Source organism: Lepisosteus oculatus, chromosome 9, assembly GCF_040954835.1.
Source record: "Lepisosteus oculatus isolate fLepOcu1 chromosome 9, fLepOcu1.hap2, whole genome shotgun sequence".
Lineage (NCBI taxonomy): Eukaryota > Metazoa > Chordata > Actinopteri > Semionotiformes > Lepisosteidae > Lepisosteus > Lepisosteus oculatus.
The window spans coordinates 7,806,731-7,832,484 of NC_090704.1; the positions used below are offsets into that span (position 1 = coordinate 7,806,731).

The following is a 25,754-nucleotide window of genomic DNA, read 5'->3' on the forward strand; positions in this document are numbered from 1 at the left end:
CCCTTCCTAGACGCAGTACGTCACTTGTTTCCCTGCCTGGTGCTTAAAGGCGCAGGACAGAAAGCTTTTGGAGAGGTTTTGGTTCAATGGTTCAATTTTTACAACAGACAGCCTTGGCAAGGGAGGTGTTGCATGATTTCAAGTCTTCTCCAATAACGATCACAAATAATGCGATGTTTGCTGCTGACCTGCATCCTTTCAGCAGTATTTGGCCGAGGAGAATGTTCACGTCAATTAATGTGGTTTGCCAGACGAAGATGTTTCCCTTACTAAGGTCTACAACGGTCTGCTCTAACTGTGAAATTGGTTCACCTTAGTGAGTTTTTACGGTGTTGCCCCTATAGGTTTCACGTGAAACGCGGCTCAGTCTGGGCGGGTACCTGCAAACGTTTCCCTGCCTGCAGAGCGCAACGACCGAGGAAAACGTTAGGTTCGTTTAGGAGGATTAGCTTTCTAAGAAACGTCAGATCGCATTTCTTATCAGTATATAACAGTGAATAACATTACAATAACACTGTGGTGGCCATCGCTGCTGGCTCACGCTTCATGGGATCGAATTGCAGTGTAGGGCTCTCTGTGTGGAGTTTGCATGTTCTTTCTGTGCCGGGTGCTCCGATTTCTTTCACAGTCCGAAGCTAAGCTATCTGAGTTAATCAGCGTCCATAAATTGTACACTGCCTTGCAGAAAAACTCTGGTACAGCGCGACCCTCCATGAGCAAATAACAACCCATATTTACATATTCCTATTCCGTCATGAAATCTACTACTGAAAAACTCCTACACTACTACTAAAACTCCTGAAATCTACTACTACAAGCAACAGTTAAGGTAAAATTATTCTGTAAGCACTACATCGATTCTATCAGAGCTTTCTGTTTTTTGCTCTTGCAGGGAAAACTGAGCTTTTGCGCGGACCAACATAAGCGGAGAACGGTAGTTAGCCACTTCGGGGCGCGCATTCGAGGACTGAAACCTTTCATGAAGAATTTATTCAACTTGTTAAAGTGTTCGCTTGATATTTACGTTTGATTTAATTTTTGAAACTTAAAATATCATCAAATCTGATACTGTACCTTTAATAGTAGATTCATTTTACAACCTCTTAGAGATTCAAAATAAAATATATAAATTAGAAACAAAACGTCTAAACAGCGCTTTTAAAATACAAAACGTTTGGTTTTACCTTCCCCTAATTCTTTTTTTATTTTTATTTAAGAGCTAATTACAAGGCGCAATACCAACTGAACCGCACACAATGTCGTTGACTAACGTCTTGGGGTATACACATATAATCATTTAATTTTTATAATAGTTGTCTTTGTTACGCAAAACATTTACGACAGATAAGGTCAAATCTGATTTTATGTTTTTGTTTTAGAACAAAACGAAACTAAGAGCTCTGCAAGAAAATAAACTCTATAAAAAAATAACAGCAAAACCATTTTATTCAATACTAGCTTTCAAAATCAATATAGCGAAACTCCAGGTAAATGGCTTTGTATTTGCACTCGAAACTTTGCTAATTTCTTTCATGTTCTCAATAAATGCCACACAAATGGAATTTTAAACGGTACATTGACCTCTTAAGAACTTCAGAATATCTACTTGTCTTTTTTTAGAGGAAAAGCTTTTGTACCTAGAACGCCAGATATGATGTATCTATAATTAGGTCAAGTGGCCCAAATTTTTTGTATGTTTTGTGTTCCTTCATTTCTTTTTCATTTAGGGTTTTAATGGCCCGTTACTCTGCACTGAACCAATTGAAGGGGTACAGTATGAGGGCATCTCTACTTATTTTTTTTGCTTTCGAATATTTGATGGTGATCCAACCTTTGTCAACATTCAACGAATGATATAACGATTCAATTACGTTTAATGTAAAGGTGCAGAAATTCGTTTTGTGAATACAATATCGATTCTCCCTTTAAAATGTGTTTTAAAAAAGGTCACATTAGATTACCATACACAAACGTGCAGATACGTACAAAAACGTAACCCCCCCTGTACACCCGAGTTGTCTAAATTAAAGAGGAGTTATTTGCTCTTTCATAATACATTTGTTTTAATCCAATAATCTTATGTTTACACGTGTTTAATGATAATGATTTTTAAGAGATGGCCTAGAGCATCGGTCCATGACTGTTAAAACCAGACAGTCGTGTTTTAAAGAGAGAGCGCTTTCTTTGTAGAGGGCAATAAAGGTCTCCGAGAAAACAAGAGAAACAGGACAACACAAAATGAACCATTTTATCAGGATATTCTTTTTTTTAATCATTTACATCAAATTTTCTACCTTTACCGTGCATGGACCGGACGTTACTGCAGTGTAGTTCCTTATGGAAAACCTAGAGGGCAGACGAAGCTCTGAAACAAGCTGGAGAAAAAACATAAAGGACAAACTAATGATTACTGTCTCTATACATATTGGCGTTACAATATTTTTACTTCTTAGTGGTCTACGTTTCGTCATTCATCAAAAGTGAGCGTCTATACCTTTGTATACGTCTTTTGTTTTGAAGGATACGAAATACTCCGGCTACCTCAAAGTACACTGGTATTTTCCCCCTGCTGGCGTACTTTTAACTTGAGAAAATTATTACCGCTGCCTGGAATGCTTTCGTCTAAAAGCATTACATATTCAAACCAATACAAAAGTTTTAACTAAGGATTTTTGTCCTGTGTTAAATGTGTGTCATACATAAGTGAATTCGTTTTGGTACTTTTTTAATACTCAGTGAGAAATTTCTTAGGAAGAACACTGGGTATCCCCCGAGAAGAAACGGGAAAGATCTTCAGCATAATTCTGTGTTCCAAGGAATTGTGTCGTGTGCAAAGAAGTTATTTTATACTTGTTAATATCTAATTTACTGCAACTGCAATTCTTGTTCAAGATATGCATTTATGGTTAAATTTTGTGTTAAAGTTAGGGTTTAGTTAGGATTAAAACCTCTGAATTGGGGTCTGGGCAAATGCTAAATGAAGACTGAGGTCAGAGTTAATGTTGACTGGGTAACAAACTTTAGCACACTCCTGCTGTATGATAATTGCATTTTGAAGGCCAAACACACTTCCTTCTTAATAGAGCTTTCTCTTGCTCGAAATTTGTTATACGCAAGGTGGCGCTAAATCTATTTTCTTTGCAGAGTAAGGTCTGTGGTGTTTGTCGTTGATTTCCTGTAGATCTCGAACAGAAATGGGCGGGGAGCGCAGGTTGTCAACTACACAATGACACTGCCCCCCTCTCCCCGCCATGTTGGCTCTAAATGGCAAGTTGACAGACAGGTTGACGATTACTACTTGCGCCAAAATGGCGACCCTTTTCCCAAACTTCCTTTCTCTATAAATCAGACAGAGGGGAGGAGGGAGAGCGATAGCGTAAGGCAGTTGGCAGCCGAGATCGTGTTGTTTCGCACCGGGAGCGCTATCGTTTTTCAAACTATGGCTATTAAGCGTTTGTGATCTAAATCAGTTAAAGGACTAATCGGGGGGCATCCCGGTAGTGTTATAAGGCATCAAAAGGAAAAAGAAATTCCTCGACTCTTTGCCGTGGGAGTAATCGTGACTGCGGAGGCGTGTGTGTGTGTAACCCTCTCTTTTCTGTGCTGGTGGTTTTTGTTTTAAATTCCCCTCCCCTCCTCGGAGCCCGGAGATGGTAAGTTTGTCCGCTCTGGCCGCTGCTGGTGACGGAGAGAGGAACAATATGGCGCTGCGAGTCGCTGCTGCTTGCGCTGGACCAGTCCTTGTCTAAAGCCGGGGACAAACAGGATGAACCTCTGCGCCCAGTACTTACGGTAAATACCCCCCGATTTGTGGCATTGATTGTTTAAGCTTGAGGCGTTTTGCTTCCCTTTAAAAAAAAATCGAGGTGTTTCCTCGACTTGAGAAGGGGAAAAATGGAGACAGTGCTGTTGATGTGTGTTGGGACGGATTTGTCGGGATAGTTACGGTATTCCCGGTGTATGTTCCGGTAACGAGCGCGGTTATATGTGCAAACGGGCTCTTTCTGAAATAAACCCACACGGGCGTTACGTAAGCGTAAATGAACCGAAGGGAAAATGAAACACAGAACAGTCGTGGTTTCGAATAGCAAAAACGGTGAGCCAAGACAGGTGCAAGGCGCCGACTCTAATTTCTTTCCCCTTTGCGAGCACAAGCCGGCAGACGCACAGAGTGTATAATAATATAATATATAATCATCTGCTGAACAGTCATTGTGCATGCCAGGTGACCTCTGTTAAAAAAAAAAACCACCGACAAGAGCTTGATCTTGACTTTCCACATTTTAAACACACGCGGCTACAGGGATTTATCCACGAAGAATAGGCAGGCACGTTTCACTTTTTTTTTTTGTTTTTTAGAAAAAGCAACAGCGGTGTTTTTGGCAAATTCTACACGGTCTGCGTTTTCGCGTCTGGCTGTATTTTGTTCCGCCAGGAGATCAGATCCTTTGCTTTTCCATTAGCTTGCGTGAATGCGACCATTAGCCAAGGTGGGCTGATTTGGCAGAGCCAAAACGAGAGGAAAAAAATAAATATGCTGTCGTGCGTGATCCTCTTAAAACGTTACCGGTGTTCGTTATTAATCCTGGTTTCCAAGTCATTGAAAAATACCGCTGTGGAAAGGGGTTTGGTTTTCCAGCGGGTGCTGCCGCCAGCGAGTAGAATAGACCCGTTTTTTTTTCCTCCTTGTAAGTCGTGAGCGGGGGCGTGAAAAGGTGTTGAACCGATAAGTTACTATAGCTACACGGTGAAAGCATCTCTTTCTCGCCGGCGCTGCCGCCGGGGGAGGGTTGACAACACGTGAAACGGCTCCTCTCAAACCCCGCACACAAAGCAAAGCCCCGGTCTCCTGTGAGCTGTCGCCGGGAGCACGCTGCCGAGGTAGGGGCGGCCGAAGAGAGATGTTTCCGACAACTGGCATCGCAAAGCCCGGCTGCTGCTTTGCGCCGGTCGGCCGGGGGCGAGGCGAGGGGAGGGGACGGGGAGGGCACGCAGACAGAAGGACACCGGGGCGGAAAACAAAAGCTCCCCCCCGGTATCTCATCTGTCGAAAACTGAGGTTTGCGCGTCCGGGACGCGGAATTTCCTCTGTGGCCTACAGGTTATGTGACCAGTACGTGACACAAGTCTTTGTTTTGTGTGTGTGGTGGTGGTAGGGGGTCTTTCTCGCTGTGGAAAATGACATGCGCCCGGGTTTCTTTACACCTCTAATTTGAATTATCATCGCCTCCCGGTTGAAGGAGTTAGTGGACGGGGCTTCGCCCAAGTTACTTCGGGGAGTGATGTCCTGCTGTAACTCAATCGAGGCTCGAGGGATTTGGGAAGGTGTGAGGCCTTGCGCATTTATTTGCTTCTTTCGTGGGGAGTTTGTCCTACGAACGCGGCGTCCCGTGTCTTTTATAAGTCGTTTTTTTTTACGATGTAAAAGGGGAATCGTGTAATTTATGGGCCAGACCGTCCGGTGTGAGCAATAATAAACTGCCGCAGTGGTGGCCTGCGAAATAGTGATCGTGTATTGCGGAGCTGCAGTCGAGCGCTTCCTGTCAAATAGTGCGCGACTTCCATTCTGTTAGCAGGCGGTTGTGTTTCTATTAACTATAGTCGCTTATTTATTCCGTCTGGGTCTTCAGACAGCACGGATTCGGAGCAGATTTCGAAAATGTGGTGAAGTTCATGTTTTAGAAAGTTCGCGAAATGTAGAACGTATCCAAAACATGTACAACGATATGTAATAGGCGTTTAAATGGCAGGTTTTCTGATCAGTTTTAACTCCTAGACAGAGGAAGAGTAACTTCACTATTGCCTGTTATAGATTTCATATACATTCTAGATCCTTAATTCCTATTTATGTCGAGTGGTCCCTTTTATAAGAAAACGAAACGTGCTAGATGAACCAAATGGCTTGGCTTCTCTCATTTGTCAAGTTATAAACGAGGTCTTAAACCTTAATATGTTATGTAACTTGTTGCCTTTTAGTTTCTCTTAAACTGAAGGTTTTTTTTCTTTAACCCACAGCATGAGTAACTTCATATTTAGGCACATGCATATAGTTCATATTTTGTCTTCACAACAGCAGATTGTATACATCTTCAGATCTGATTCTCATCAAGACTTTGCTGGCTTTGACTTGAGAGAGCATTTTATATTTACATATTTGATGGCTGGAGCAAGTAATAGACTTATTTCATGCTGAAAAGAGAAGAAAGTAAACAATGTTTCGGCTGACCATCAGGCTGTATGCTGCTTGGTATGAAGATCGAGTGTCTCATTCAGTTCCGGTGCATGTCTCTCTACTTTCCACTGGTCCTGTCTCACTGTTGATTCTGAAGTCCTTTGGGTTGACTTGGTCAACACTTTGATCATTTTGAATACTTAAATCAGGATCCCCCTATAGTTTTTTTTTTGCACAACTAAAAAGGTTCAGTTCATGTAGTCTGTTAGCATGGGGCATTCCTGTGAGCCCAGAAATGTTCCGTCACACTTCTCTGTACTGATTCCCGTGCAGCAATATCTCATTTTGTATCACAGTGACCAGTACAGGCGTTCAGCTGGACTACTTTGAGTGGTTAAATCGCAAAATAATTCTAAATAATAAGGAACGATTTTATATGTCTTCTCCAAACCCTTGCATAGGACATTTTCTAAATAAATCAGTCTTCCCTTTCTTTTTGAAAAACCTGTTTTCACTCAAGATGCAGGACGTGTGGCAATATTGCAAATAGCATTTACTCTGTCAGACACCTGAAAGATGGTCCTCAGACACTTCTCTCTCTTGTGGTGTGGAGTCTATGTGAGTTCTCATCTCATGGTCTCGTGCTTTTGTGTTTCAGTGTTTATTTCCTTGAGTTTTCATATAACAGTTACTGGAATTTGGGTCCGTTCAATTAAGATCTTTTTCTAGAACACCTGCTAAAAAATCTAATTGTGTGATTCCTCTGGCAGTTTTCAAGCAGATTGTTTCCAACCTGTGGGGTGATGACACTGCTGTAACTCCCATATTTTTGCTTCCAGGATTAATTATTTAATACTTAATTAAGAGGAAATTATTAAAGCCGGAACAGAACGTCAGATCCCGTTTTTCTTGTAATTAAAAGCTGTTCTTTTATGCGCAGTTGAAGTGAGACATTTTGGGTTCCAAGCTAATTCATTTCAATCTAATTGTCTACCTTTGCTACGTAGTTTTGTGCGGTGGTTCTTTAAATGGTAAAATTAGAGAATTTCATGAATGCCATGTGGGGCACAGGTGATAATTTGTTAGATGCTGTTAGCTTTTGTTTCCCCCCACAGATTTTAATCAATATCATGCATTATTCATTTTAAGTAAGTGGTAACCTGCTTACTCTTAACAGTTAGCGTGTGTAATGAAGAAACAAAACTGCATGAGAAGCAAAATGTGTACTATTAAGAAATAAAATGCCTGTAAATAAAAAGATCTGTAAAGAACAACCAACCATCTTTAGTGTTTCTTCTGAGGATTAAATATGTTCAGACTAGTTTCAGAATGCAAAAAAGCTGTTAATACTAGGATCTTCTCCCAAAGGTGACTGAGAAGTATGCTGAAAAGTGACATTAATTTCAGTTCCTTTTATTAATCCCTGTTTCTTGTAGCTACTGCTGAGAGAATATTGCATACATTTTAATGTCTAGACCCAAGCAGTTGTGTTAATAGAATAGCCAAACACTTTCTTAGAAGTATCAGTGGATTGTAGTTTAGGTAGAGTTCATTAAATGGAAGCATGTTGAGTAACTTGCTGAATAGAAGAAATAAGAGGCATACAAAACAAGAGATTTTTACAGTCATGTAAAGGAAACTGTTTAGTTTTATGCACCAGGGTATACACTGAAGCACCTATTTTACAGGTAATACTGGGAAAACAGAGGTTACGTTGTGCAGTGCAGGAGCAGTTATTCCTTACTTCAAAACAAAACTTCAGAGCAGTGAGTTCAGTTAGTGGGCCTGCTACAGTATATCGGTATTTCCCTTTTCTGTGCTGGGATGGGAGTCCTTCTCATTGTTTTTCTACAAAATTGATGAGGAGTTGCCAGTTCTTTTTTGTCTGAAAACTGTGTCTCTGCTATATGTGTTTCTAAAGCTGTCTTGATAAGAAATTAAGTGTCAGTGCGATATTGCAGTGGATCTCACCTGAATGTTGTTTTCCTGCAAGGCTTGCAACTGTCATGCAGACTTTAAACAATAATACATAAAGGGTTTGCAGAACAAAGTCTTCAGTCATCTGCTTTTAAATTGAATCAGTTCCGAGTTAAATCAGTTTGTGTAGTTGCTGTTGAAATAACTTTTTTCGTTTAAGTCACTTTTGGTTATGTTAGTCTTTGTGAGACGGCACATTTAATTTCCCAATACATCCACAGAATCCTTTCACCGTCTTAAAAGTTTGAGTGCTTTTAATGAAAATGAATGTTGGCAGTTTTCTTGCTTTTCATATTGTAATGAATGGCAATACTTCAGAAGCAGCCTGCTGTTTATGAAGCTCCATACTCTTTTATGGGATAAGTGGTTTACATGTAATTTTTTGTTCCCTTGCAGAAAAAAAATGACTGTTCACAAACATCTTGCAGTATTTTTCTAGACAGTTTTTGCATAGCAATATTACCATTTCTTCAGTGATTGGTCATTTGAACGAGCTTAAAAATCATTTTATTTATATTTTTGTTTTAACAGGCAGGCAGAGGCCCTAAAGGCTGATATGACGGGTAAGTTCAAGGATCTCTAAGACATTTAAATGCGGTTTTACCTCCTTAAGGTCAAATCTGTTGTCTAGGTCTCTGGAGTTGCAGAAGCTGTTGTCTGGCAGACATAGGTGTGTGTTTTGGTGCAGGACACATTCCTGTTGTTAGCTACTTCACGTGACCTTCACACCAAGCATAATATACCTTCCCTTGTGTCTTCTTCAAACACAAGAAGACACCTGTGGCACAGAACCCACTGATCTCAAACAGCGATTGCTTTTCCGTAAGGTAACCATTGAAAATCACTCAAATTAGTTGTTTTTTTTGTACTTTCAAGACCTACAGCATTGTTGTTCTGTGGGGAAATATTGTTTTAGACACCCTTTTCCAGACTAGATAAGGTTATGCGAATACTGCTTAGGTCACCAGTGTAATGAGATACTGAGGTGGTTAAGGTGAGACGATGTGTTAGTCACGGTTGCAAAACCAGCTGAAAAACTGATGTGCTTGCATGCTGGAGTTTCATGTCTGTGTGTCTGCAGTAACTGAAGTGATCTTGCAAGAGAATGCGAAGACTCCTGTGGTGGCTGATGGAAAAATCACTGTTGTTGGTCATGATGCTCCCTGATTGACACTTACTGCTGGCCCTGTCTTTACATGAACATTAATATTGCCTATACTGACATGCATAACATGTTTCTTTCTTTAATGGATGGTGAATGCCCGTGTCTAGTAAACTGAAACTGCAAGTTTGATGTTCAGTATCTAATAGTAAAGTGTTTAAGTAAGTTAGAGCGGAAAGGAAATGTAATGGTATTCTCTGTTATGCAAATTTAGAATAGTTATACCATCTTTTCCAAAGCATGGTAATTGGTTGTGATTTAAATAAACAATGATGTAGGGAAAACCAGTTCCCATCACTGAGATCTAGTGCATAGTTGTTTGCTTTCAGATGTTATAGTTTTGATATTTGTGAAGAGCCTGAAAAATTAAAGTCAGTCTCACTGTTAAAAAAAACAAGCTTGTTCTTTTTCAGATGAAATGTGAAGCTCTGTCGAAATAAAGGAGAAGGAAGGCGGTTCAATAAGAGTAAAACAAAAAGAAGCAGGCAGATTTAATTTGATTTGGAACTTGAATCAAATACAGTATAAGTACTTGTTAATGGTATTAGATGTGTGTGTGTTTGGATAAAGGCATAGCGTAACTTATTAAATTAAACATATTCCTTTTCCCTAGACTCCAAGTTGGGTCCAGCAGAGGTCTGGACATCCAGGCAGGCACTGCAGGACCTCTACCAGAAAATGCTGGTGACAGACCTGGAATATGCTCTGGACAAAAAAGTGGAGCAGGACCTGTAAGCAATGCTCAGTTTATTATTACATCATTACCTCTTGTTTGCAGTACAGTTACAACACATGCAGTACTAAAATATTGAACTGAATATTTGGTTGAACTGAACTGAAGTAGCAGAGAACAACACTGTATTAAAACTGGAGTTTTGGCTATTCTGTTATGTGCGAGAGATGCACGTCAGTGCCTTTTTATGGATTTTTTTTAAGATCTGATGGAAATAATACTTTGGATGGTTCCCTAAAGAGAAGTGTTAAATCTTAGCTTTGTGAGTGGCACAGTCAGTAAGGGGACTCCCTCAGCGTGCAGTGTGAGCTTGACCCTGACATTGCTTTTCTGACTCAGCCGGTAAAGCGAGTCCTGTCACTTTCTGGGCTCCTGCACGCTTGCAGTGACTTCGCTGAGAGATGCAAAACTCTTCCAGTCAGTGATAACTCTCCTGTCAGGCACTGCGGAGCGTATAATGTCCGAAACGACAAATGGCTTTGTAGATGGGCATAGAGTGAGTCAAACGGGCATGAAAATAAGACAATTAATGAAAACAAAGTTGTTGAATCTTGTGCTACCTGGTTGTGAGATGCATTTCTTCAAGGAATCAAAGCTACAATTTTTATTTAGTAAGCAGTGCAAGTGAGAAGATGCATACCTGAACTCAGGGGGTCCCTGTACAGTGAGTGCAAATCACTGTTGCCTGTTAGAACGTAGAACCTTGGTTTTCTATAGGTAGAATTTATACCTTGCCCAGGAAAACCCTTTTTTATGTTGTTTTCCAGCTGGAACCATGCTTTCAAAAATCAGATAACAACACTACAGAGTCAAGCCAAGAACAGAGCCAACCCTAACAGGAGTGAAGTGCAAGCAAATTTGTCCCTCTTCCTTGAGGCAGCTAGTGGCTTCTATACACAAGTAAGCTAACTGTACCTTTTAAAAAAAAAAAAAGCTACCCTCACAGATTGGTGAAAAAAGATGTTTTCGTAATACAGTATATTATGAAACTTGCTGTTGAATTCTTCCAAGATCTTTGAAAGCTTGTATTTTAATGCCAGTTTTTAGGTGGAACAAAAACAAAGTCCTGATCATTCAAGTTAATTTTCCCCCCTTTTTCCTTTAGTTATTACAGGAGCTGTGTACAGTGTTCAACGTGGATTTACCATGTCGGGTCAAGTCGTCACAGCTTGGAATAATCAGCAATAAACAGACAAGCACCAGCGCCATTGTAAAACCCCAGCCTAGCTCCTGCTCCTACATCTGCCAGCATTGTCTAGTCCACCTAGGGGATATCGGTGAGTGAATTACTGATTAACAATTGAATACCTTATAGCATTATACTGTGCTGGTGTTCTGAAGACTTCACTTTGTGTCGCCGCTTCATCGATAAAAATTAATTTCTAGCCTTTTTTTTGCAGCACGCTATCGCAACCAAACCAGCCAGGCAGAATCCTATTACAGACATGCAGCTCAGCTCGTACCTTCTAATGGTGAGTAGCAGCTGCATCTAACCTACATCGGTGTTCACAGAATTGATTTGATGGATCAAATGACAGAGCTTTGTTTCCTAGCAGGAAATGTTTTAATAAGTCCTACAAATCTTTCGTTAATGAGATGAAACATTTCAGAGCAGGTAATCTGTGTGCATAAACCCTGAAGCATTTAGGTTGTTTTTTTTGCAAAGTGGAGGTTCATAAGTACATTGGAAATTTTTTTGAAGGTTTTGAAGGATGCTTATGCTGCAGTGTAACCTGCTTTAAAAGCAAAATGGTGTTAATACTTATATTCTTGTCATTCATCTAGGTCAACCTTACAATCAGTTGGCTATTCTTGCTTCCTCAAAAGGGGACCACCTCACAACCATTTTCTACTACTGCAGGAGCATCGCAGTTAAATTTCCCTTTCCAGCTGCTTCTACCAACTTGCAGAAAGCTCTCTCTAAAGCTCTTGAAAGGTAATGAAATAGCAGTTAGTGTTATTTTGTCTCCTTGACCATTTGTGCATTTTTGTTAAAACTGATCCTTTTCACATGATGCAGGGAACGGGCACTGCTTTTCTTTCTAGTTTATTCTAGCCCTATCGTTTTCACTCTTTGTTGATACCAGTGGCCATTACTCAGCAGATGGATGCATAATCTAGCTGTTTTTGTCAGCGTGTTACAGTGAATTGAGATGGTGGTGTACCATACTGACAAATGCAGAAGTGTTCACTGAGATTTTCAAGAACACACTATTGGGTATGACTGTTCTCCACTAACACAGTACCAAGGTTTGTTTGGGACTGGGGCAGCATCTCCAGACTGGTCCTGACTATTTTGGCATCTGAGGGATGACATTTCTGACATTTCCATTTTTAGTAAGGCCATACCTTGATACGCATAACTGACTTGAATTTGCATGAAAAGGTTTTTGACATGTCTGCTTCAGTACGTTTCAAAAGCTTAACCTAATCCTCCTTTATTTTGTTTTACTTGTAGCCGTGATGAGATCAAGAGTAAATGGAGTGTATCGGATTTCATCAAAGCTTTTATTAAGTTTCACGGTCATGTATACTTGAGCAAGAGCCTGGAAAAACTGAACAATTTGAGGGAGAAGCTGGAAGAGCAATTTCAGGTATGGAAAAACATCTCCCCACTGGCAGTAGCCACTATTAAAATGCAATACCTTTACATGCTAATCAAATATTATCTGCCTGCTCTATGTCCACAATTGTTTCTCGAGATTTTTCTGTTTATTTTGATTAACACTCTTGTGCTACAAGCTAGGCATTATCATTTGTAGGAACTGAAATCTCTGAGAGTGCAAAAGTTTGGTTCCATACACTTGTATGGTTTTATTGTGAGGGGTAAAAGGTGAAGTAAGACAAGGCCTCTGTTCTGGACAAGAAAGCATTTAATTTAAACACTTGAATTTTTTCTTAACTATTTATTGTGCACAAGGCCTGCTAGACTTTTTATATATATATATTTTTAAATGTAAATGCAAGTAATCAAGATGCAAGCTTTCATATCTATATTGGTTTTAAAACTGAAACATTTGCAAATGAACCAGAAATTGGGGTGTTTACCACATCTAGCAAAATAATTATCTAAACATGCTTTTATCTCTTATATTGCTGATGTTGTTTTTTTGACAGAGGCTTATTCTTCAAAAGGCCTTCAGTTCTCAGCAACTTGTTCACATAACTGTTATCAATCTGTTTGAACTGCACCACCTGCGAGACTTCAGCAGCGAGTCTGATGACCACAGCTTTAGTCATGACGAGCAGCTCAGTTGGATCCAACTGTTAGCACTCTTTAGTAAGTTTACTTTTTGGTTTGGTTTTCAAAACGTTCCTTAATATGGATTAAAACTGTGATCTCTCTGATTTTTATAGATCTGTAAGTTCATGACTCTGTGTTTTGTGCAGGGTTTTCCCCACTGACAATTCAATTTTACCTCCCACCCTCTAAATTGTAATCATTTTTAATCTGCCTACCTGTCTGAATCAGAACAGGTGGGTGGTTTGATGCATACAAGCTACATTTTAAAGCGTTAAATACTCCTTAAGCACAGATGTCTTAATCTTAATGTGGATTTCAATCTTTTTTTTCCCTTTTCAGTGTCTTTTCTTGGTATCATGTGCAGCCGTGTATTGCTGAATAAAAATCGTGAAGACCTAATGGGAGAATGTCCTTTGCCTGCAATTAAAGTTTCCTTGGATTGGCTGAAACTTCGACCAAGCGTTTTTCACGAGAGTGCAGTGGACGAGAGACAGTAGTACGTCTTACATTTCTGTCTTTCTAGAGGATGTTTATCGTGTTGTCTCAGTTATTTGGGGGGTGTTAACTGTGTTCTCCTGTTTTTCCTTTTCACTCCAGCATTTGGCCATGGCTGGTATCAATCCTGAATAGCTTTCAGCCAAAGGAAGATGACGTATCTTGTGCTTCAGGTATTTTTATCGTATATCCTCTGTGCATTTTTTATATATCCCAGCATTTGCAAGTTTGTGTTGGTGTCGTGCCATGTCCTCATGCTGTTTCATAATGGGATGAGAGTGTAATTGTAATGGCATGGTTTCTTTACTGATGGGGGAAGACGGTTTTAGCTTGATCATTCTCTGCACAGCTGGATGACGGCTTTGCGTTGTTTTCCAGCCACCCCTCTCCCAGAGGAGTTTGAGCTGCAAGGATTTTTGGCCCTCAGACCTGCTCTAAGGTAGGGTTGGTTTTAATTCATTTAACAACAAAAGCTGGAATTTCACCTTTCAAGCCTTTGATTGGTGCTGACGATCCTTATATTGAACATTTCTTGCTCCAGGACTTTGGATTTCTCTAAAGGGCACCAGGGTATTGCAGTGGACAAAGAAGGCCAGCCCCTGCGAGCTCGCCATCAGAGACTGATAAGCCTTGGTAAATGGGTAGCCGATAGCCAACCCAGGTAAGCAGCTCGTAAAGCTGAGCTCTGGAATGGCATTTTCCCCCATATTTCACATTTATAAACTGTATAGCTTTTAAAGGAATTTCTACCTTGATTTACCGGTTTCTTCCCACATCTAATATGGAATGATGTGATATACTTTGAGAGCATGTGAAAGCAAATCTAGGTGTAATACTTAAAAGCATCTGATGAAAATGGCTAAGCTGTTAAATGCCCTTTTGCAGTACCGTTGATGCTCCTTAGGATGGATTTGCAATAATATTGCTCCAGTTTGATTTTGTGATTTTGTTTTAAAGCAGTTATTTACTGAAAATAGAGTAAAAAGCAGCATGCTGATGGATGCTAGATAAGTTTCCCGTCTTAAGTCAGACTGAATCAATGAGGTAGGAACTCGAAGTTAGAACTTACCTCATCCTGTATTATTTTGCAGGCTTGTCCAGTGCCGAATTGATGATGGCATGCTTCTTTTTGTAACCGACATCCCTGAGCCAGTGATTGAGGAGCTCGTTGAGAAAGATGGTCCTGTTCTGCAGGAGTCTTCTAATGCAGAACAAACTTCCAATGAGGGCAGCCAGGGCTTGAAATCTGTTCTGCCCGTGGGCAAGACTCAAAACAGCAGCTCTGAGGGTGGAGAGAAGCCCGTGGTGACTTTCAAAGAGAATATTAAACCCCGGGAGCTAACAAGAGATGCCAACAGAACCCATCACCTAAAAGAAGGGCTGAAGGAGAGAAGGGAGTTCAGCAAAGGAAACTTGTCCAGCAAAACCGATCTGAAGAAGGACAACAAAAGAAAAAATGAAGCCAAGAAGACTTGTCACGAGAAAATGCAAGAGCCAGGAAAGCAGAACGTGGCAGTACAAGTAAAAAAAAAAATTATATTCTCTGGTTTGTTCTTCTAAGCCTTCTCCTTTTTTCTTCGTCATCTAGATACGTTTTTGTTTTCTTTGAAGGTGAAAGCCCAGTCTGAAATAAGGAAGACCCCGGTCTCGGAGGCAAGGAAGACTCCAGTCACCCAGACACAGACGCAGACGAGCAGCTCCTCGCAGTTCATCCCCATTCACCACCCAGGGGCTTTCCCTCCTCTGCCTAGTAGGCCAGGTACGCGGCCAGCCGAAACACGCTTCTGCAGAACCTTGATTTTTTTTCTTATGTTTAGAGCGATGGCACGAAATGTGAGCTCAGCTCGTGCAAATCATTACGTCATAAAGGAAGATGAACCACTACAGTGCAGTCATGGGTGTATTCAATTCAGTTTCTTTTTATATAGCGCCTTTCACAACAAGGTTGCCCCAAGGCGCTTAACAGTGCAAGTGACCGTACGTGTGAATACAGAACAGAAAAGACCAGAAGACAACGGAGGAGAGAAGCCAAAAACTCCTTAATAAGGAGAAAAAAAAAAACCTCTAGGGGTCCGAGGTCAACTGGCTGCCCAACCCCTTTGGGCATGCTAACATTATACAATTAAAAAAAGAAATAAATGAATGAGGGTATTTTATCCATCCATCATGTCTTCTGTATGTCAGTACTCCACGCAGATCTCTGTAGACCGGCAAAATCCTCCTAAACGGATTATATGTAGGTATCAGTGTGAAAAGGGACACGGTTTAATTCTGAAAAAAGGACCTAACGTACTTGTATCATTGTTTTTATTATGGGGGTGCAGGAAATAGCCTGGATGATGCTTGCTGGCCTGGAACTTCACTGCTGCATTTCGAACATAATTGCACGATCTGAAAGGGCTGATGTGGCAATTTGCCTTTCTCCTTCCAGGGTTCCCACCCCCGGCGTACGTTATCCCGCCCCCCGTTGCTTTCTCGATGACCCCGGGCTTTACGTTTTCCACGGGGGTGTCTGTGCCCGGAGCCTTCCTCCAGCCCGCCACGCACCCGCAGGCCGGCAGCCAGGTCCAAGCCGGGAAGCAGTCGCACATTCCTTACAGTCAGCAGAGGCCGTCGGGGCCGGGGGCTTTAACCCAGGGCCCCCAGCAGCAGCAGGGTCAACAGCAGCCTCCCACGGCCGCCTCCCAGCAGGCCGTGCAGCCGGCAGGGCAGCTACAGGTCCAGGGTATGTCCCAGCAGCAGCAGTCTCCCACGAAGCCCGTGCAGCAGCAGCTTGGGAAGAGTCCTCCTCACCATCCTGGCCTGCAGCAGGTAAGCGGGGGAGTCGTAACGGAAGCTGCCGGTGTTTTTGTTTTGTGTGTTCGCCTGTCCAATGTGCCACTGCCAAGTGTCATTTACTTGCTTAACCCGCACCCTTATTTAGGGTCGTTTAGAATGTATACGTGAAATAAATGTTAAAAAGTCCAGATACAGTAGAATGAGGTAAAGGCAAATGCTAAAAAACGAGGCAAGGAAATGTTACAGGTGCAATTAAGGTACATGGGAAAAATGCATCTAGTGGTTAACAAGTTGTAGGTAAGGTTTGCAATAGAGACCGAATGCCATTGAGCAAAGTGCAGTGTCATCAGCTGGTAGTAAAAGTTAAGTCTTGGCTCTTCCACGGAGACTACTGACGGCTCTGGAGAGAATGAGACAGGATCTGTAAAGCTTGTATCAAATGGCACTGGAGTGGGAGAAGCATTGTGTCTAACGGGGGACGGCAGTTCAGTGTCCCTTGTCATCACTGCAAGCTTTCAGGTGTCTGGCATGTTGCTGGAGTAGGCTTTGCTCTGAGAGTTGAGTAGGCCATGGCTAACTAATCCCAAACCTGCCTCTATTTTGCGGCTGGTGTTGCTTCTTCAAGTGAAGCTTGAAATGCGTTGTCTAGGCTTTGAAGACCATACTGTGAAAATCAGTGTTATTTAAATGCAGAAAATGAATTATGCACATATATGGTCTTCACCTCCACTCATTTGTAAGTCTTCTTTGCAGAAATATGAAAACTTTTCTGGAAGAAATACTAATTGTGCTTTTTTTCCCTAGTTCATGCAAGTTACTGAGCAGTCCAGCCAGATGTGGAATCAGCACCAGGCACAGGCTCCTCTCCAGAAGAATCTGCCAATACAGATGTCTGTTAAGCAGTCCTTTTACATGCCACCTCAGGATCCTCTCAAGTTGTTTGAGCAGTCTCTCCAGACTGTGCCGATGCAGCCTCAACAGCAACCGAATATGGACAAGAAGATGAAGCTGTTTCCTGTAGAGCCTTTTGGTCAGAACGCCTCAGAGGTCAAAGTGCAGGATTTCTACTGGGACCCTCCGTACCGCATGGCTGCGGACCGCCAGATGATGGGGCAGCAGGTGAACAGTGACCGCCTGGTGAAGCGCCCACAGGGAAGTTTCCGCTCCGACCAGGACAACATCCCAAGGGTGTCGTCTTTTGAGGTACAAAAAAAAACACTATGAATCCTACTTGGTTTATGCAAATCTGTGCACTGTCCAGAAGCTGTATTGGGGAAAACCTTCTTCTTGGAAACCCTGAGTAATATTTGGTACTTTTTTAAGCACACCCCATCTGCTTTTATTTCATCTGCATCTTCGACAAGTGCTACAAACAGTGCATGCCGATGAGTTTCCATAGGGTGAAAGCAGAGAAATGACCAGCTGCCACCAAGTGCTAGGGTTTGTAATTTACAAGTGATGGTTGTTTTATCCAGACCTCGTGAGGTTTTATTCCTAAAGAACGTCCTTCTGCGGAGGCTTTGGAGTCTTGTTCAAATTTTACTAAATTTTATGCCACTTGGCTTTTTTGTTAAATACGGGACTCACCTATGAAAAGAGCAATTTAAACATTAAGAATATAAGAAGGGTTAGACTGCAAATGAAAATTGGGTGTGGCCTCCAATGGAACACCTAAGTCTTTTTTTTTCCAGACAAACTGCTCCAAATTGCCACAATGAAAAGTGTGAATTACTTTTCACTTAATTTTATTCAGGTGACTTAGCCATATCTCCTACTTTCCCAATTTTTTTTCTAAAAATAGGGAACCAGGTATTGGATTCCTAAAATTTATATAACTTCTTGATGTGTGGGTTTGTATATAAATTGTTTTGATTAATACTTTATATATATATTGGCAGATGAGTTGTGCTAATTCAGCTTTGCAAAAGATGTTTCTCTTGTGCGTGTTCTGCCATTGTCAACGGGTGATGTTTGAGAAGTGTTTTAAAGTTAGTGTACAGCTGCCTTCTGTGATCATGGATATTGCATACAGATAAAAGCTTCTTTGCCGCACTAAACAGGATTTCATAGGTTGTGGTATTTATTAGTCTGCATGACCAGCCTTTTTGACAAGCAATGAAATTCCTGTTCCAGCTTCTTTCTCCCTCATTTTAAGATAACTTAGGTGTTCCCCAAGGGTAGACTCTGGAACCAGTTTGGTTTTTCAGAAATCACTTGAAGTGTCCATTTCTAGTTTCAATTGGCTTTCCTCTGTGAGAGTGGTATTGTTTCTTTTAATTAATTGAACTAGACTAAATTATTTGTTACAGAGAACTGTATGCATTGCTGAGACAAATAATTCTCACTCTGAATCAGCTTATACTAAGTAAATGTCTAAAAGCAACCTGTTTCTGCCGTTTCCCATCCTTAACTCCTGATAGACATTCCTTCTTTTTTACATCTCTGTAGTTACTTCTGTCAGAAACATTCCTGTGTTAAGCCTCTTCTGCTTTTCTGCTCTCCTGACTGGTTGATGCTACTTCTCTTTCTTCCTCCTTCCTTCTGCACCATCCATGTCTCTGTAGGACTCCAAGAGCTCCCCTCTTCTACCTCCTGACCTGTTAAAAAGTCTAGCTGATTTTGAGGAGGAGGAAGAACTGGCCTTTACTAAGCCTCACGATTTCTACCAGGCCTTGGCTGGCCCTCTTAACTCTGCTCCGGGAAGAAGCATGTTTGTATGTAGCCTCTTTCTCTTCGTGGCTGAATACTGTCACTTTTATTCATGTTTTTTCCATGCCTCTTTAATGTTCCTTCTGTAAGTAATTGATCAGTTAGTTTTTGACAGCATTTGGTAGCTTGCATTTGTGCAGCAGAAAAGGTTGACCTGACTGACTGGGTTTTGTTGTGGGTTACACTTTTGTTCCTATCATTGCAGTAGCTCCAGAATTGCATAAAGCAAAGGTTCAGGGCTGCTGGATCGCACTCGGTTTTTCAAGATCAGTTTTGAGCGCATGCCTTTTCATGTTCTTGGTCATTAGAGGAATTCATTTTCAGTTTTGGTGTCGAGTTGTTGCCCGGCATGCCTGGGCCAAGCAAACATTTCCTCTGGCTTTGTAAAAATAGAAACTATGGTCCCAGATCAGAGATCTAAAATTCTTCTGTGTTCTGTGTCTAGCTGTTTAAGAGTTTTTCATTCTTAATTTAACCAGCTATATCAGCTGTCATTTACAGTAATTACAAATTTTTCCAGTGGAACACTTTTAATTTATGTAAATTTTGCAGCAGGATAAATCATCAGTGTTCCATCTAGAATTTGAATCCATGAACCTCTGGTCCAAAGTCCAGAGTGCTATCCACTACTCCACGGAACTGACTAGTACTTGGAACTTTTGAATTTTGGTTCGCACGCAGTTATGTGGTAAATTAATTCTTCTCTTGAAATTTGTGGCTTATTTACAGTAACATGGCGAGCATTTTTGGGGTATGATGTTTCTGGAAGAATTCAGTTCCCGTAGCTCTTAAAAAGCAAGAATAGCAAATCAAAACCGGTTTTGTTCTACAGCCCCTGTCTCCTCATGCTCTTGCGAGAGGCAGAACAGGGCTTAAGCTGCGGTCCGTGCTGGTTTCTGATATTTCCTGCTTGTGTGCGTCATCTCACTTCTAGTACAAATTAACTGATAATATGACTTGTGTGCTACGGACAGACACGACTAAAACAACTTGTATTTCAGTCCTCTGGCTTTATAAAAAAAGTTCACAGTCAAAGTGTGACAATTATTTCCCCTCTTGCAATTTGTTTGCCTTGAATATGTAATACTCACCATGCCCCTAGTGTGGAATTTCACAACAATTGGTGATGCTGTTTGCCTCCCCTGCCATTGTGTGCAAGCGTCGCAGAACTAGACTTTTTCTTCTTGGAGACACACTTCCCACATGTCACTGCTGCCCCTTGAAGTATTATGCTGCGTTTCAACCGTTCGAGAACCTGATAAAGAAATTCACAAACTGCCATTGTGACCCCTTCTCCAGCTATATACCATTTTTTGGGGGAAATGAAAAAGTCCTAACTACATATTTTTTTGTATGTCTTTTTAAAATTTCTATTTTTTCTACTCCTGAAAATGTATGAAGCTCTAAGTTAAAGGACATTTCAATGTATTGATCTCTGGGTAGACACCATGGTTAAGATACACTTACTAGGTATGATTTTCTCATTTCCTTCTGTAGTTGCCAAACCAGTCAAGGCTGGAACGACCCTCTGATCTGATGTCTCAGCCTTCTCTTATGCCCTTGTCTGGATTTTCACTTCAGGTCTGTAGACGGTAGTTCATCCTTTCTTGCATATTCCAGTAAAGGACAATTGTTGTAAATGAAGAACTTGCTGTAACTTTCAACACATTGAGTTAAAATGCTGGAAATGACCGAAGTGCTTTCCTTCTAACATTTCATTTACGGAGTCAACAACTTGCATTCCTTGTTCCTTTTTTCCATCAGTTTTCTTTTCCATAACAAGTAATGCTTAATAGTTTGTTCATAGATGCCCAACTTGAAATAGAAACAATACCTGATCCTGCTTTTTTAACACTGTTTTATTCTAACCTCTTTTGTTTCTGTTGACCATAGGAGAACTCCTATCAAAATAGCAGCATTTTCAGTGAGGCATATGGCAAGAATATGGCACCTAGCACAAAGCCTGAAGTTCCTTCATCGCTGGCACATCAGGAACATTCCCTGTACACCCTGTTTGAAGGAACTCCATGGTCCCCTTCTCTTCCTGCCAGCTCGGGTATTGCAAAAGAAGCTCTGGGGGGGCATTGAATGAGTTTTTTGGTGTGTTCCCTCAAATTAAATTGCTTTCCTGTCGCTTTGTTTTTCAGACCATTCAACACCAGCTAGCCAGTCTCCTCACTCCTCTAATCCCAGCAGCCTGCCGTCGTCTCCACCGACACACAACCACAACTCCATCCCTTTCTCCAACTTTGGCCCCATCGGGACCCCAGACAGCCGGGACAGGAGGATCGCTGATCGCTGGAAAGTCGAGAAGTCAGGTAGACCCTTCTAGCTCCTATCCGAAACTTAACGGTCTCGGACACTTGTCCGGTCGATTATTAATATGCAAACTCATTTAAGCTCAAAAGGATTGTAGGGATGCAAGGAATCACGGTGCAGGTCACTGAAGATTTGAGAAGAGTTTGATTTGTAACGAAAGTGACCATTTCTGGAGATGCGCACAAGATGCGTTTCCCTCCATGTGCCCAATTGCAACAGTGTTACAGTGGGCTTTATAGTCGGAGTTCAGCCATGTTTATTCCCACGAATGGGGGTCAGAGTGTTCATTCCCCTTACGGCCCAGTGGCTCTTCCTGATGTCATCGCCTTTCAGCTATTTCTGAGATGTCACGCACAACAGCAGCACACAAGCCATGTCGAGAGTAATGACCCCAGGCCAAAGTCCGATTTCTAAAGGATCGACATGGGTAAATATTTATGCATCAAGTGACTAGAATTATTGTATGTACGCCATAAACGTGAGAAAATGTGGATCAACTTGCAACTTACACACTCTCAACCCCGGAAAATAAATATTGGAAAAATTATTTTATCATCTGGAAAATCTGTCAAGCATGCCTGCAAGAGCTATACAGTCTTAATTACTTTAATTTACTATTTTTATACTTATCGTGAACTTCTGTAAGTGGTTAGTGGGGGGTTTTTATAAGGGTTATAAGGTAAAATTTGACGACTACAAGAATTTGGCTTTACACACTACTCAAATACCCTAACCATGTAAGTTTGAGTTCAAAAACATACTTTGGTTTAATGTAATTTACAAGCTTCTCTAGGAACACCTTTCATCCCAAAACTCAAATTCTCTTTGGAGCATTTGAAGGCCCGTATTTACAGAAATAATATCCCACAAGGCTTTTCTCGAAGCAAAGAAATCGAGAAGTGAGCTAGAAGAGGAAGGAATGATAAGTTCAGAGACTTTAGAAATGGAGCATTGGAGTTCTCCTGAATGGCGTGAGGAAGAGCTGATCTGTTTGGGTCTTGTCGACAGCAGTGAGTGGATTCGGACTGGATTACTTGCCTGCTTCCTCTTCTGCATCGGAGAATAGCTGGCACCAAGGCAGTACCCCCTGTAACACCTGGGCTACTCAGGAATCTCCAATGGAAGACTCGAGCACTGTTCTCATGGACAGCCTGAAGGTATGGAGGGGGGATCGATTCATTTGTACTTTTTAGATTTGACTTCCAAAATTACCCTGCCAGTAATGACAATTCCTGATCACCAAGTTGTCATTGTACAGCTTGTGGATTCCAGGAAACATTTAGGCCCAGCTGGTTATTTCTCTAAGGTGCTACATATTGCACCCTCCAGTATTTTTATTTAACGTCTTGCTTAAGTTGTAGCATCTTGGAAGCTCAGCGAGAGTGGGGTGTCTGATGGGGATATAGTGCATCCTGGCCGTTGTCCGTAAGGTTGGGACTTCAACGTGCGAGCCACAGGTAGCAGTTTGAACTGCTGGCGAAGTTTTAGAAACATCAGAAAGTGCATCGGTGAGAAGCCGTTAAGTATCTTTCACGAGCCCTGGTCTTGAAACGTCCTTGTTTTTGTCCCCCCCTCTCCCCCCTCAAGTCGATCTGGTCGAGCTCGATGATGCACCCTGGACCTTCGGCCCTGGAGCAGCTGCTCCTGCAGCAGAAGCAGAAGCAGCAGAGGGGGCACGGGGCGATGAACCCGCCACACTGAGAGGGCACGGATGGCACCACGTGTGAAACCAAGCTCCACTGAATTAACGGCATGTTGGGTTCGCAGTAGAACAACCCACACTGTCCCTCGATGCAGGTGGCAGCCCTCTCCTCTCTCTCTGTGTCTCTGTGACAAGAGGGCGTAAGTGCTCCACCAAGCCACTGAGTGCGCACCAAGCGGCTGCTGAGCAACAAACGGATTTTGACATTGGAAACGAAAATCTGAACACTCTCATGCTTCCTGACGACCTCCGGGGGAAGGACCATCAACCGTCTCACTCAGTAACGTAACGCCACTCATCCACAGAGCCTCCTCTAACCCTCTCTACGTTGTACAAGTCTCTCGGGCTGTATAAGAGAAGTGAAGAAGGTGGGGAGAAAGGCAGGCGGGCAGGTTGGTTAAGTCAAAGAGAATTGTTTGTCTTGATTTTTCTTTTTCGAAAACTAAGGAACGCTTTTGCTGGGTAAGAAAGTAAAATGGAGTATACGAACATCTTTACCGTCGCAGTAATAGTAGCACACGTAATTCCTACTTAACACAAAACAGCTTGTGGTCTGAACACAGAAACGGCGGACCCTTTCGATTCGATGTCCTGTCTACTGATTGATGGGCACTGGGCGATGCTTTTGTAAATGTATTTAAATTAAAAGGGGGCATCTCCCAGTCTTGAAAGAAAGAAAGGCATTGTGTAAGAGATGCTTCACAAATCACCGCAACAGCTTAAAATAGATTTAGATGTTAGTGTTAATAGCTGCAGTAGAGATTGCAATTATTAAATACTGTATTTTGTGAATTGTTCTGTAGCAATCCTAGCTTTAACAGATCCTGGGTAATGTGTACTGCAGTTGACCGCGTACAGAGCGACAGAACTGCTGGCGGGATTTTATATTAAATGTTCCTACTCCCACCCCTTCCACCTTACTGTCTTTGATTGCAAGTTTTACTATTGCTTACAAGAGGATGATTTAGTTCACAGTCTGCTTTCTTTTAATAGTGTGTAAGCAGCTTTAGGTGGCTTTCTTTGTGCCTGGTTAGAAGTTGTTTTTATAATGGTCGGCACCGTCTTTAAAAACAAGCAATTGGGTCCAGCAGGAGCTGCTGGTTCAGCAATACAGGGGCACAAAGCTGCGTCTGAGCGGAAGTGGGAATGTGCTGCTTTGTACTTAAGGCAGCCCTGAAAAAAATAGCCAGACTGGCACTCCCCAGCCCCAGAGCTCTACAGTCTTGAGTGTAGTTAATGGTGACATCCTCTAGTTTAATCACAGAGACAGAACATACAGGACACAGATGTATAAGAAAATATATATATGATGGTTATTTCTTTACAGTGTGGGCAGCAAAGGAGAAATTTTTATTTCGTATTTAAAGGGTAAAAAGACTGAATATCATAAGTGTATGAGGGAAAAGTGAGTATTTCTTTTTATTTTCATGTAGGAAGAAAAAACATTTTATGGAAAACAAACTTTAAACAACACGTCTTCTTGCTGTGTGATTGTGCTTTTCTTGTTGCATTCAAAAATGTAAAAAAAAGTAAAATAAAAATGGAAAAACAAGTCAAAGGACTCGACGCTGGGACGGGTCAAGGCAAAGGACAGGAAGATAGCCTTCCGCAGAATAGCAGGTCCAGGGAAATTGGTTTTTGAATTTATCAGCACAAGGGGGACTCATGAATTTATGGTATTGTTTCCATGTTAGTGCTCACAAAGCTCGGTGTTTGTGCTGGTGTTCTTCAGCATGGAGGTGGGATTACTCAAAGCCACTTTTATATGGTTCCATTTATGTACACTGTTTTGGGCAGTACGTAGAAACAAGACAAAATCTGAAACAATCTGAGAAAATTGGTATTATCCTTATAACTCCTTTAAATTTACTTAATGGCTTGGCAATTCTAGGTCTACTGCTGTGCTGTGTCCACTAAAATCAAGTAATCATTATTTGTTGAATATTTAGAAAATCACTGGGCAGATCTCACTTCAACATCTAGTATGATTACATGCAGGAAACTGCATTCTGGGCAGCTAAACCATTCCAGTGTTCATACTGTACAGCACTACACTTAGGGATGAAAGAGGTCTTGGCACAATTGGCAACGTATACCAGGCATCATGTCCCAGTTGCCCAGTTCAGGTACAAGGAGAGAATCATCTAAAAACTGCATGGGAATATGGTGTTCGGAATGTTTAGTGTTCTGTGGGAAAGGAGATCCCAACACCTCTGCAAAGGGTCATGGGGGGATTTTCATCAAGAAATTGGTTTGTGTTCTAAGCTTTTGTGTTTTCTGTCTTTCTGTGCAAGACATTCTGCAGCAATTGCTGGAATCAGCTATGCCTTTAATAAAGTAAACCATGTTCTCCCTAACTCTTGACTGTTTCTTTCCTAATGGATAAAACATGCTCTCCTCTATGAAAGCTAGATGTAATTCAGTTTACAGCAGTGGTGCTCTGAAGAACAGGTCAGAAAGTTA

At 41.6% G+C, this 25,754-nt stretch overlaps 1 protein-coding gene across 8 annotated transcripts; it reads left to right on the forward strand.

Annotated features, from left to right (window-relative positions):
• The first annotated feature begins 3,344 nt into the window (after positions 1-3,344).
• smg7 (SMG7 nonsense mediated mRNA decay factor) lies at positions 3,345-25,648 on the forward strand. 8 transcript variants are annotated; one of them, XM_015355072.2, is made up of 23 exons: positions 3,345-3,792; positions 8,681-8,712; positions 9,925-10,042; positions 10,812-10,944; positions 11,150-11,321; positions 11,445-11,516; positions 11,830-11,980; positions 12,503-12,638; positions 13,162-13,324; positions 13,628-13,784; positions 13,886-13,956; positions 14,162-14,222; positions 14,325-14,444; positions 14,875-15,304; positions 15,395-15,542; positions 16,215-16,594; positions 17,366-17,764; positions 19,126-19,275; positions 20,768-20,851; positions 21,164-21,326; positions 21,418-21,588; positions 22,598-22,746; positions 23,177-25,648. In XM_015355072.2, exons 1-23 carry the CDS (start codon positions 3,767-3,769, stop codon positions 23,288-23,290), a joined length of 3,600 nt encoding a protein of 1,199 aa, XP_015210558.2. In that variant the 5' UTR covers positions 3,345-3,766; the 3' UTR covers positions 23,291-25,648. The 8 variants fall into 8 exon arrangements, with proteins under 8 accessions (XP_015210558.2, XP_069050156.1, XP_015210561.2 ...); XM_069194055.1 differs by having other exon boundaries at positions 22,601-22,746; XM_015355073.2 differs by lacking the exon at positions 3,345-3,792 and adding an exon at positions 4,714-4,881.
• The last annotated feature ends 106 nt before the right edge of the window (positions 25,649-25,754 follow it).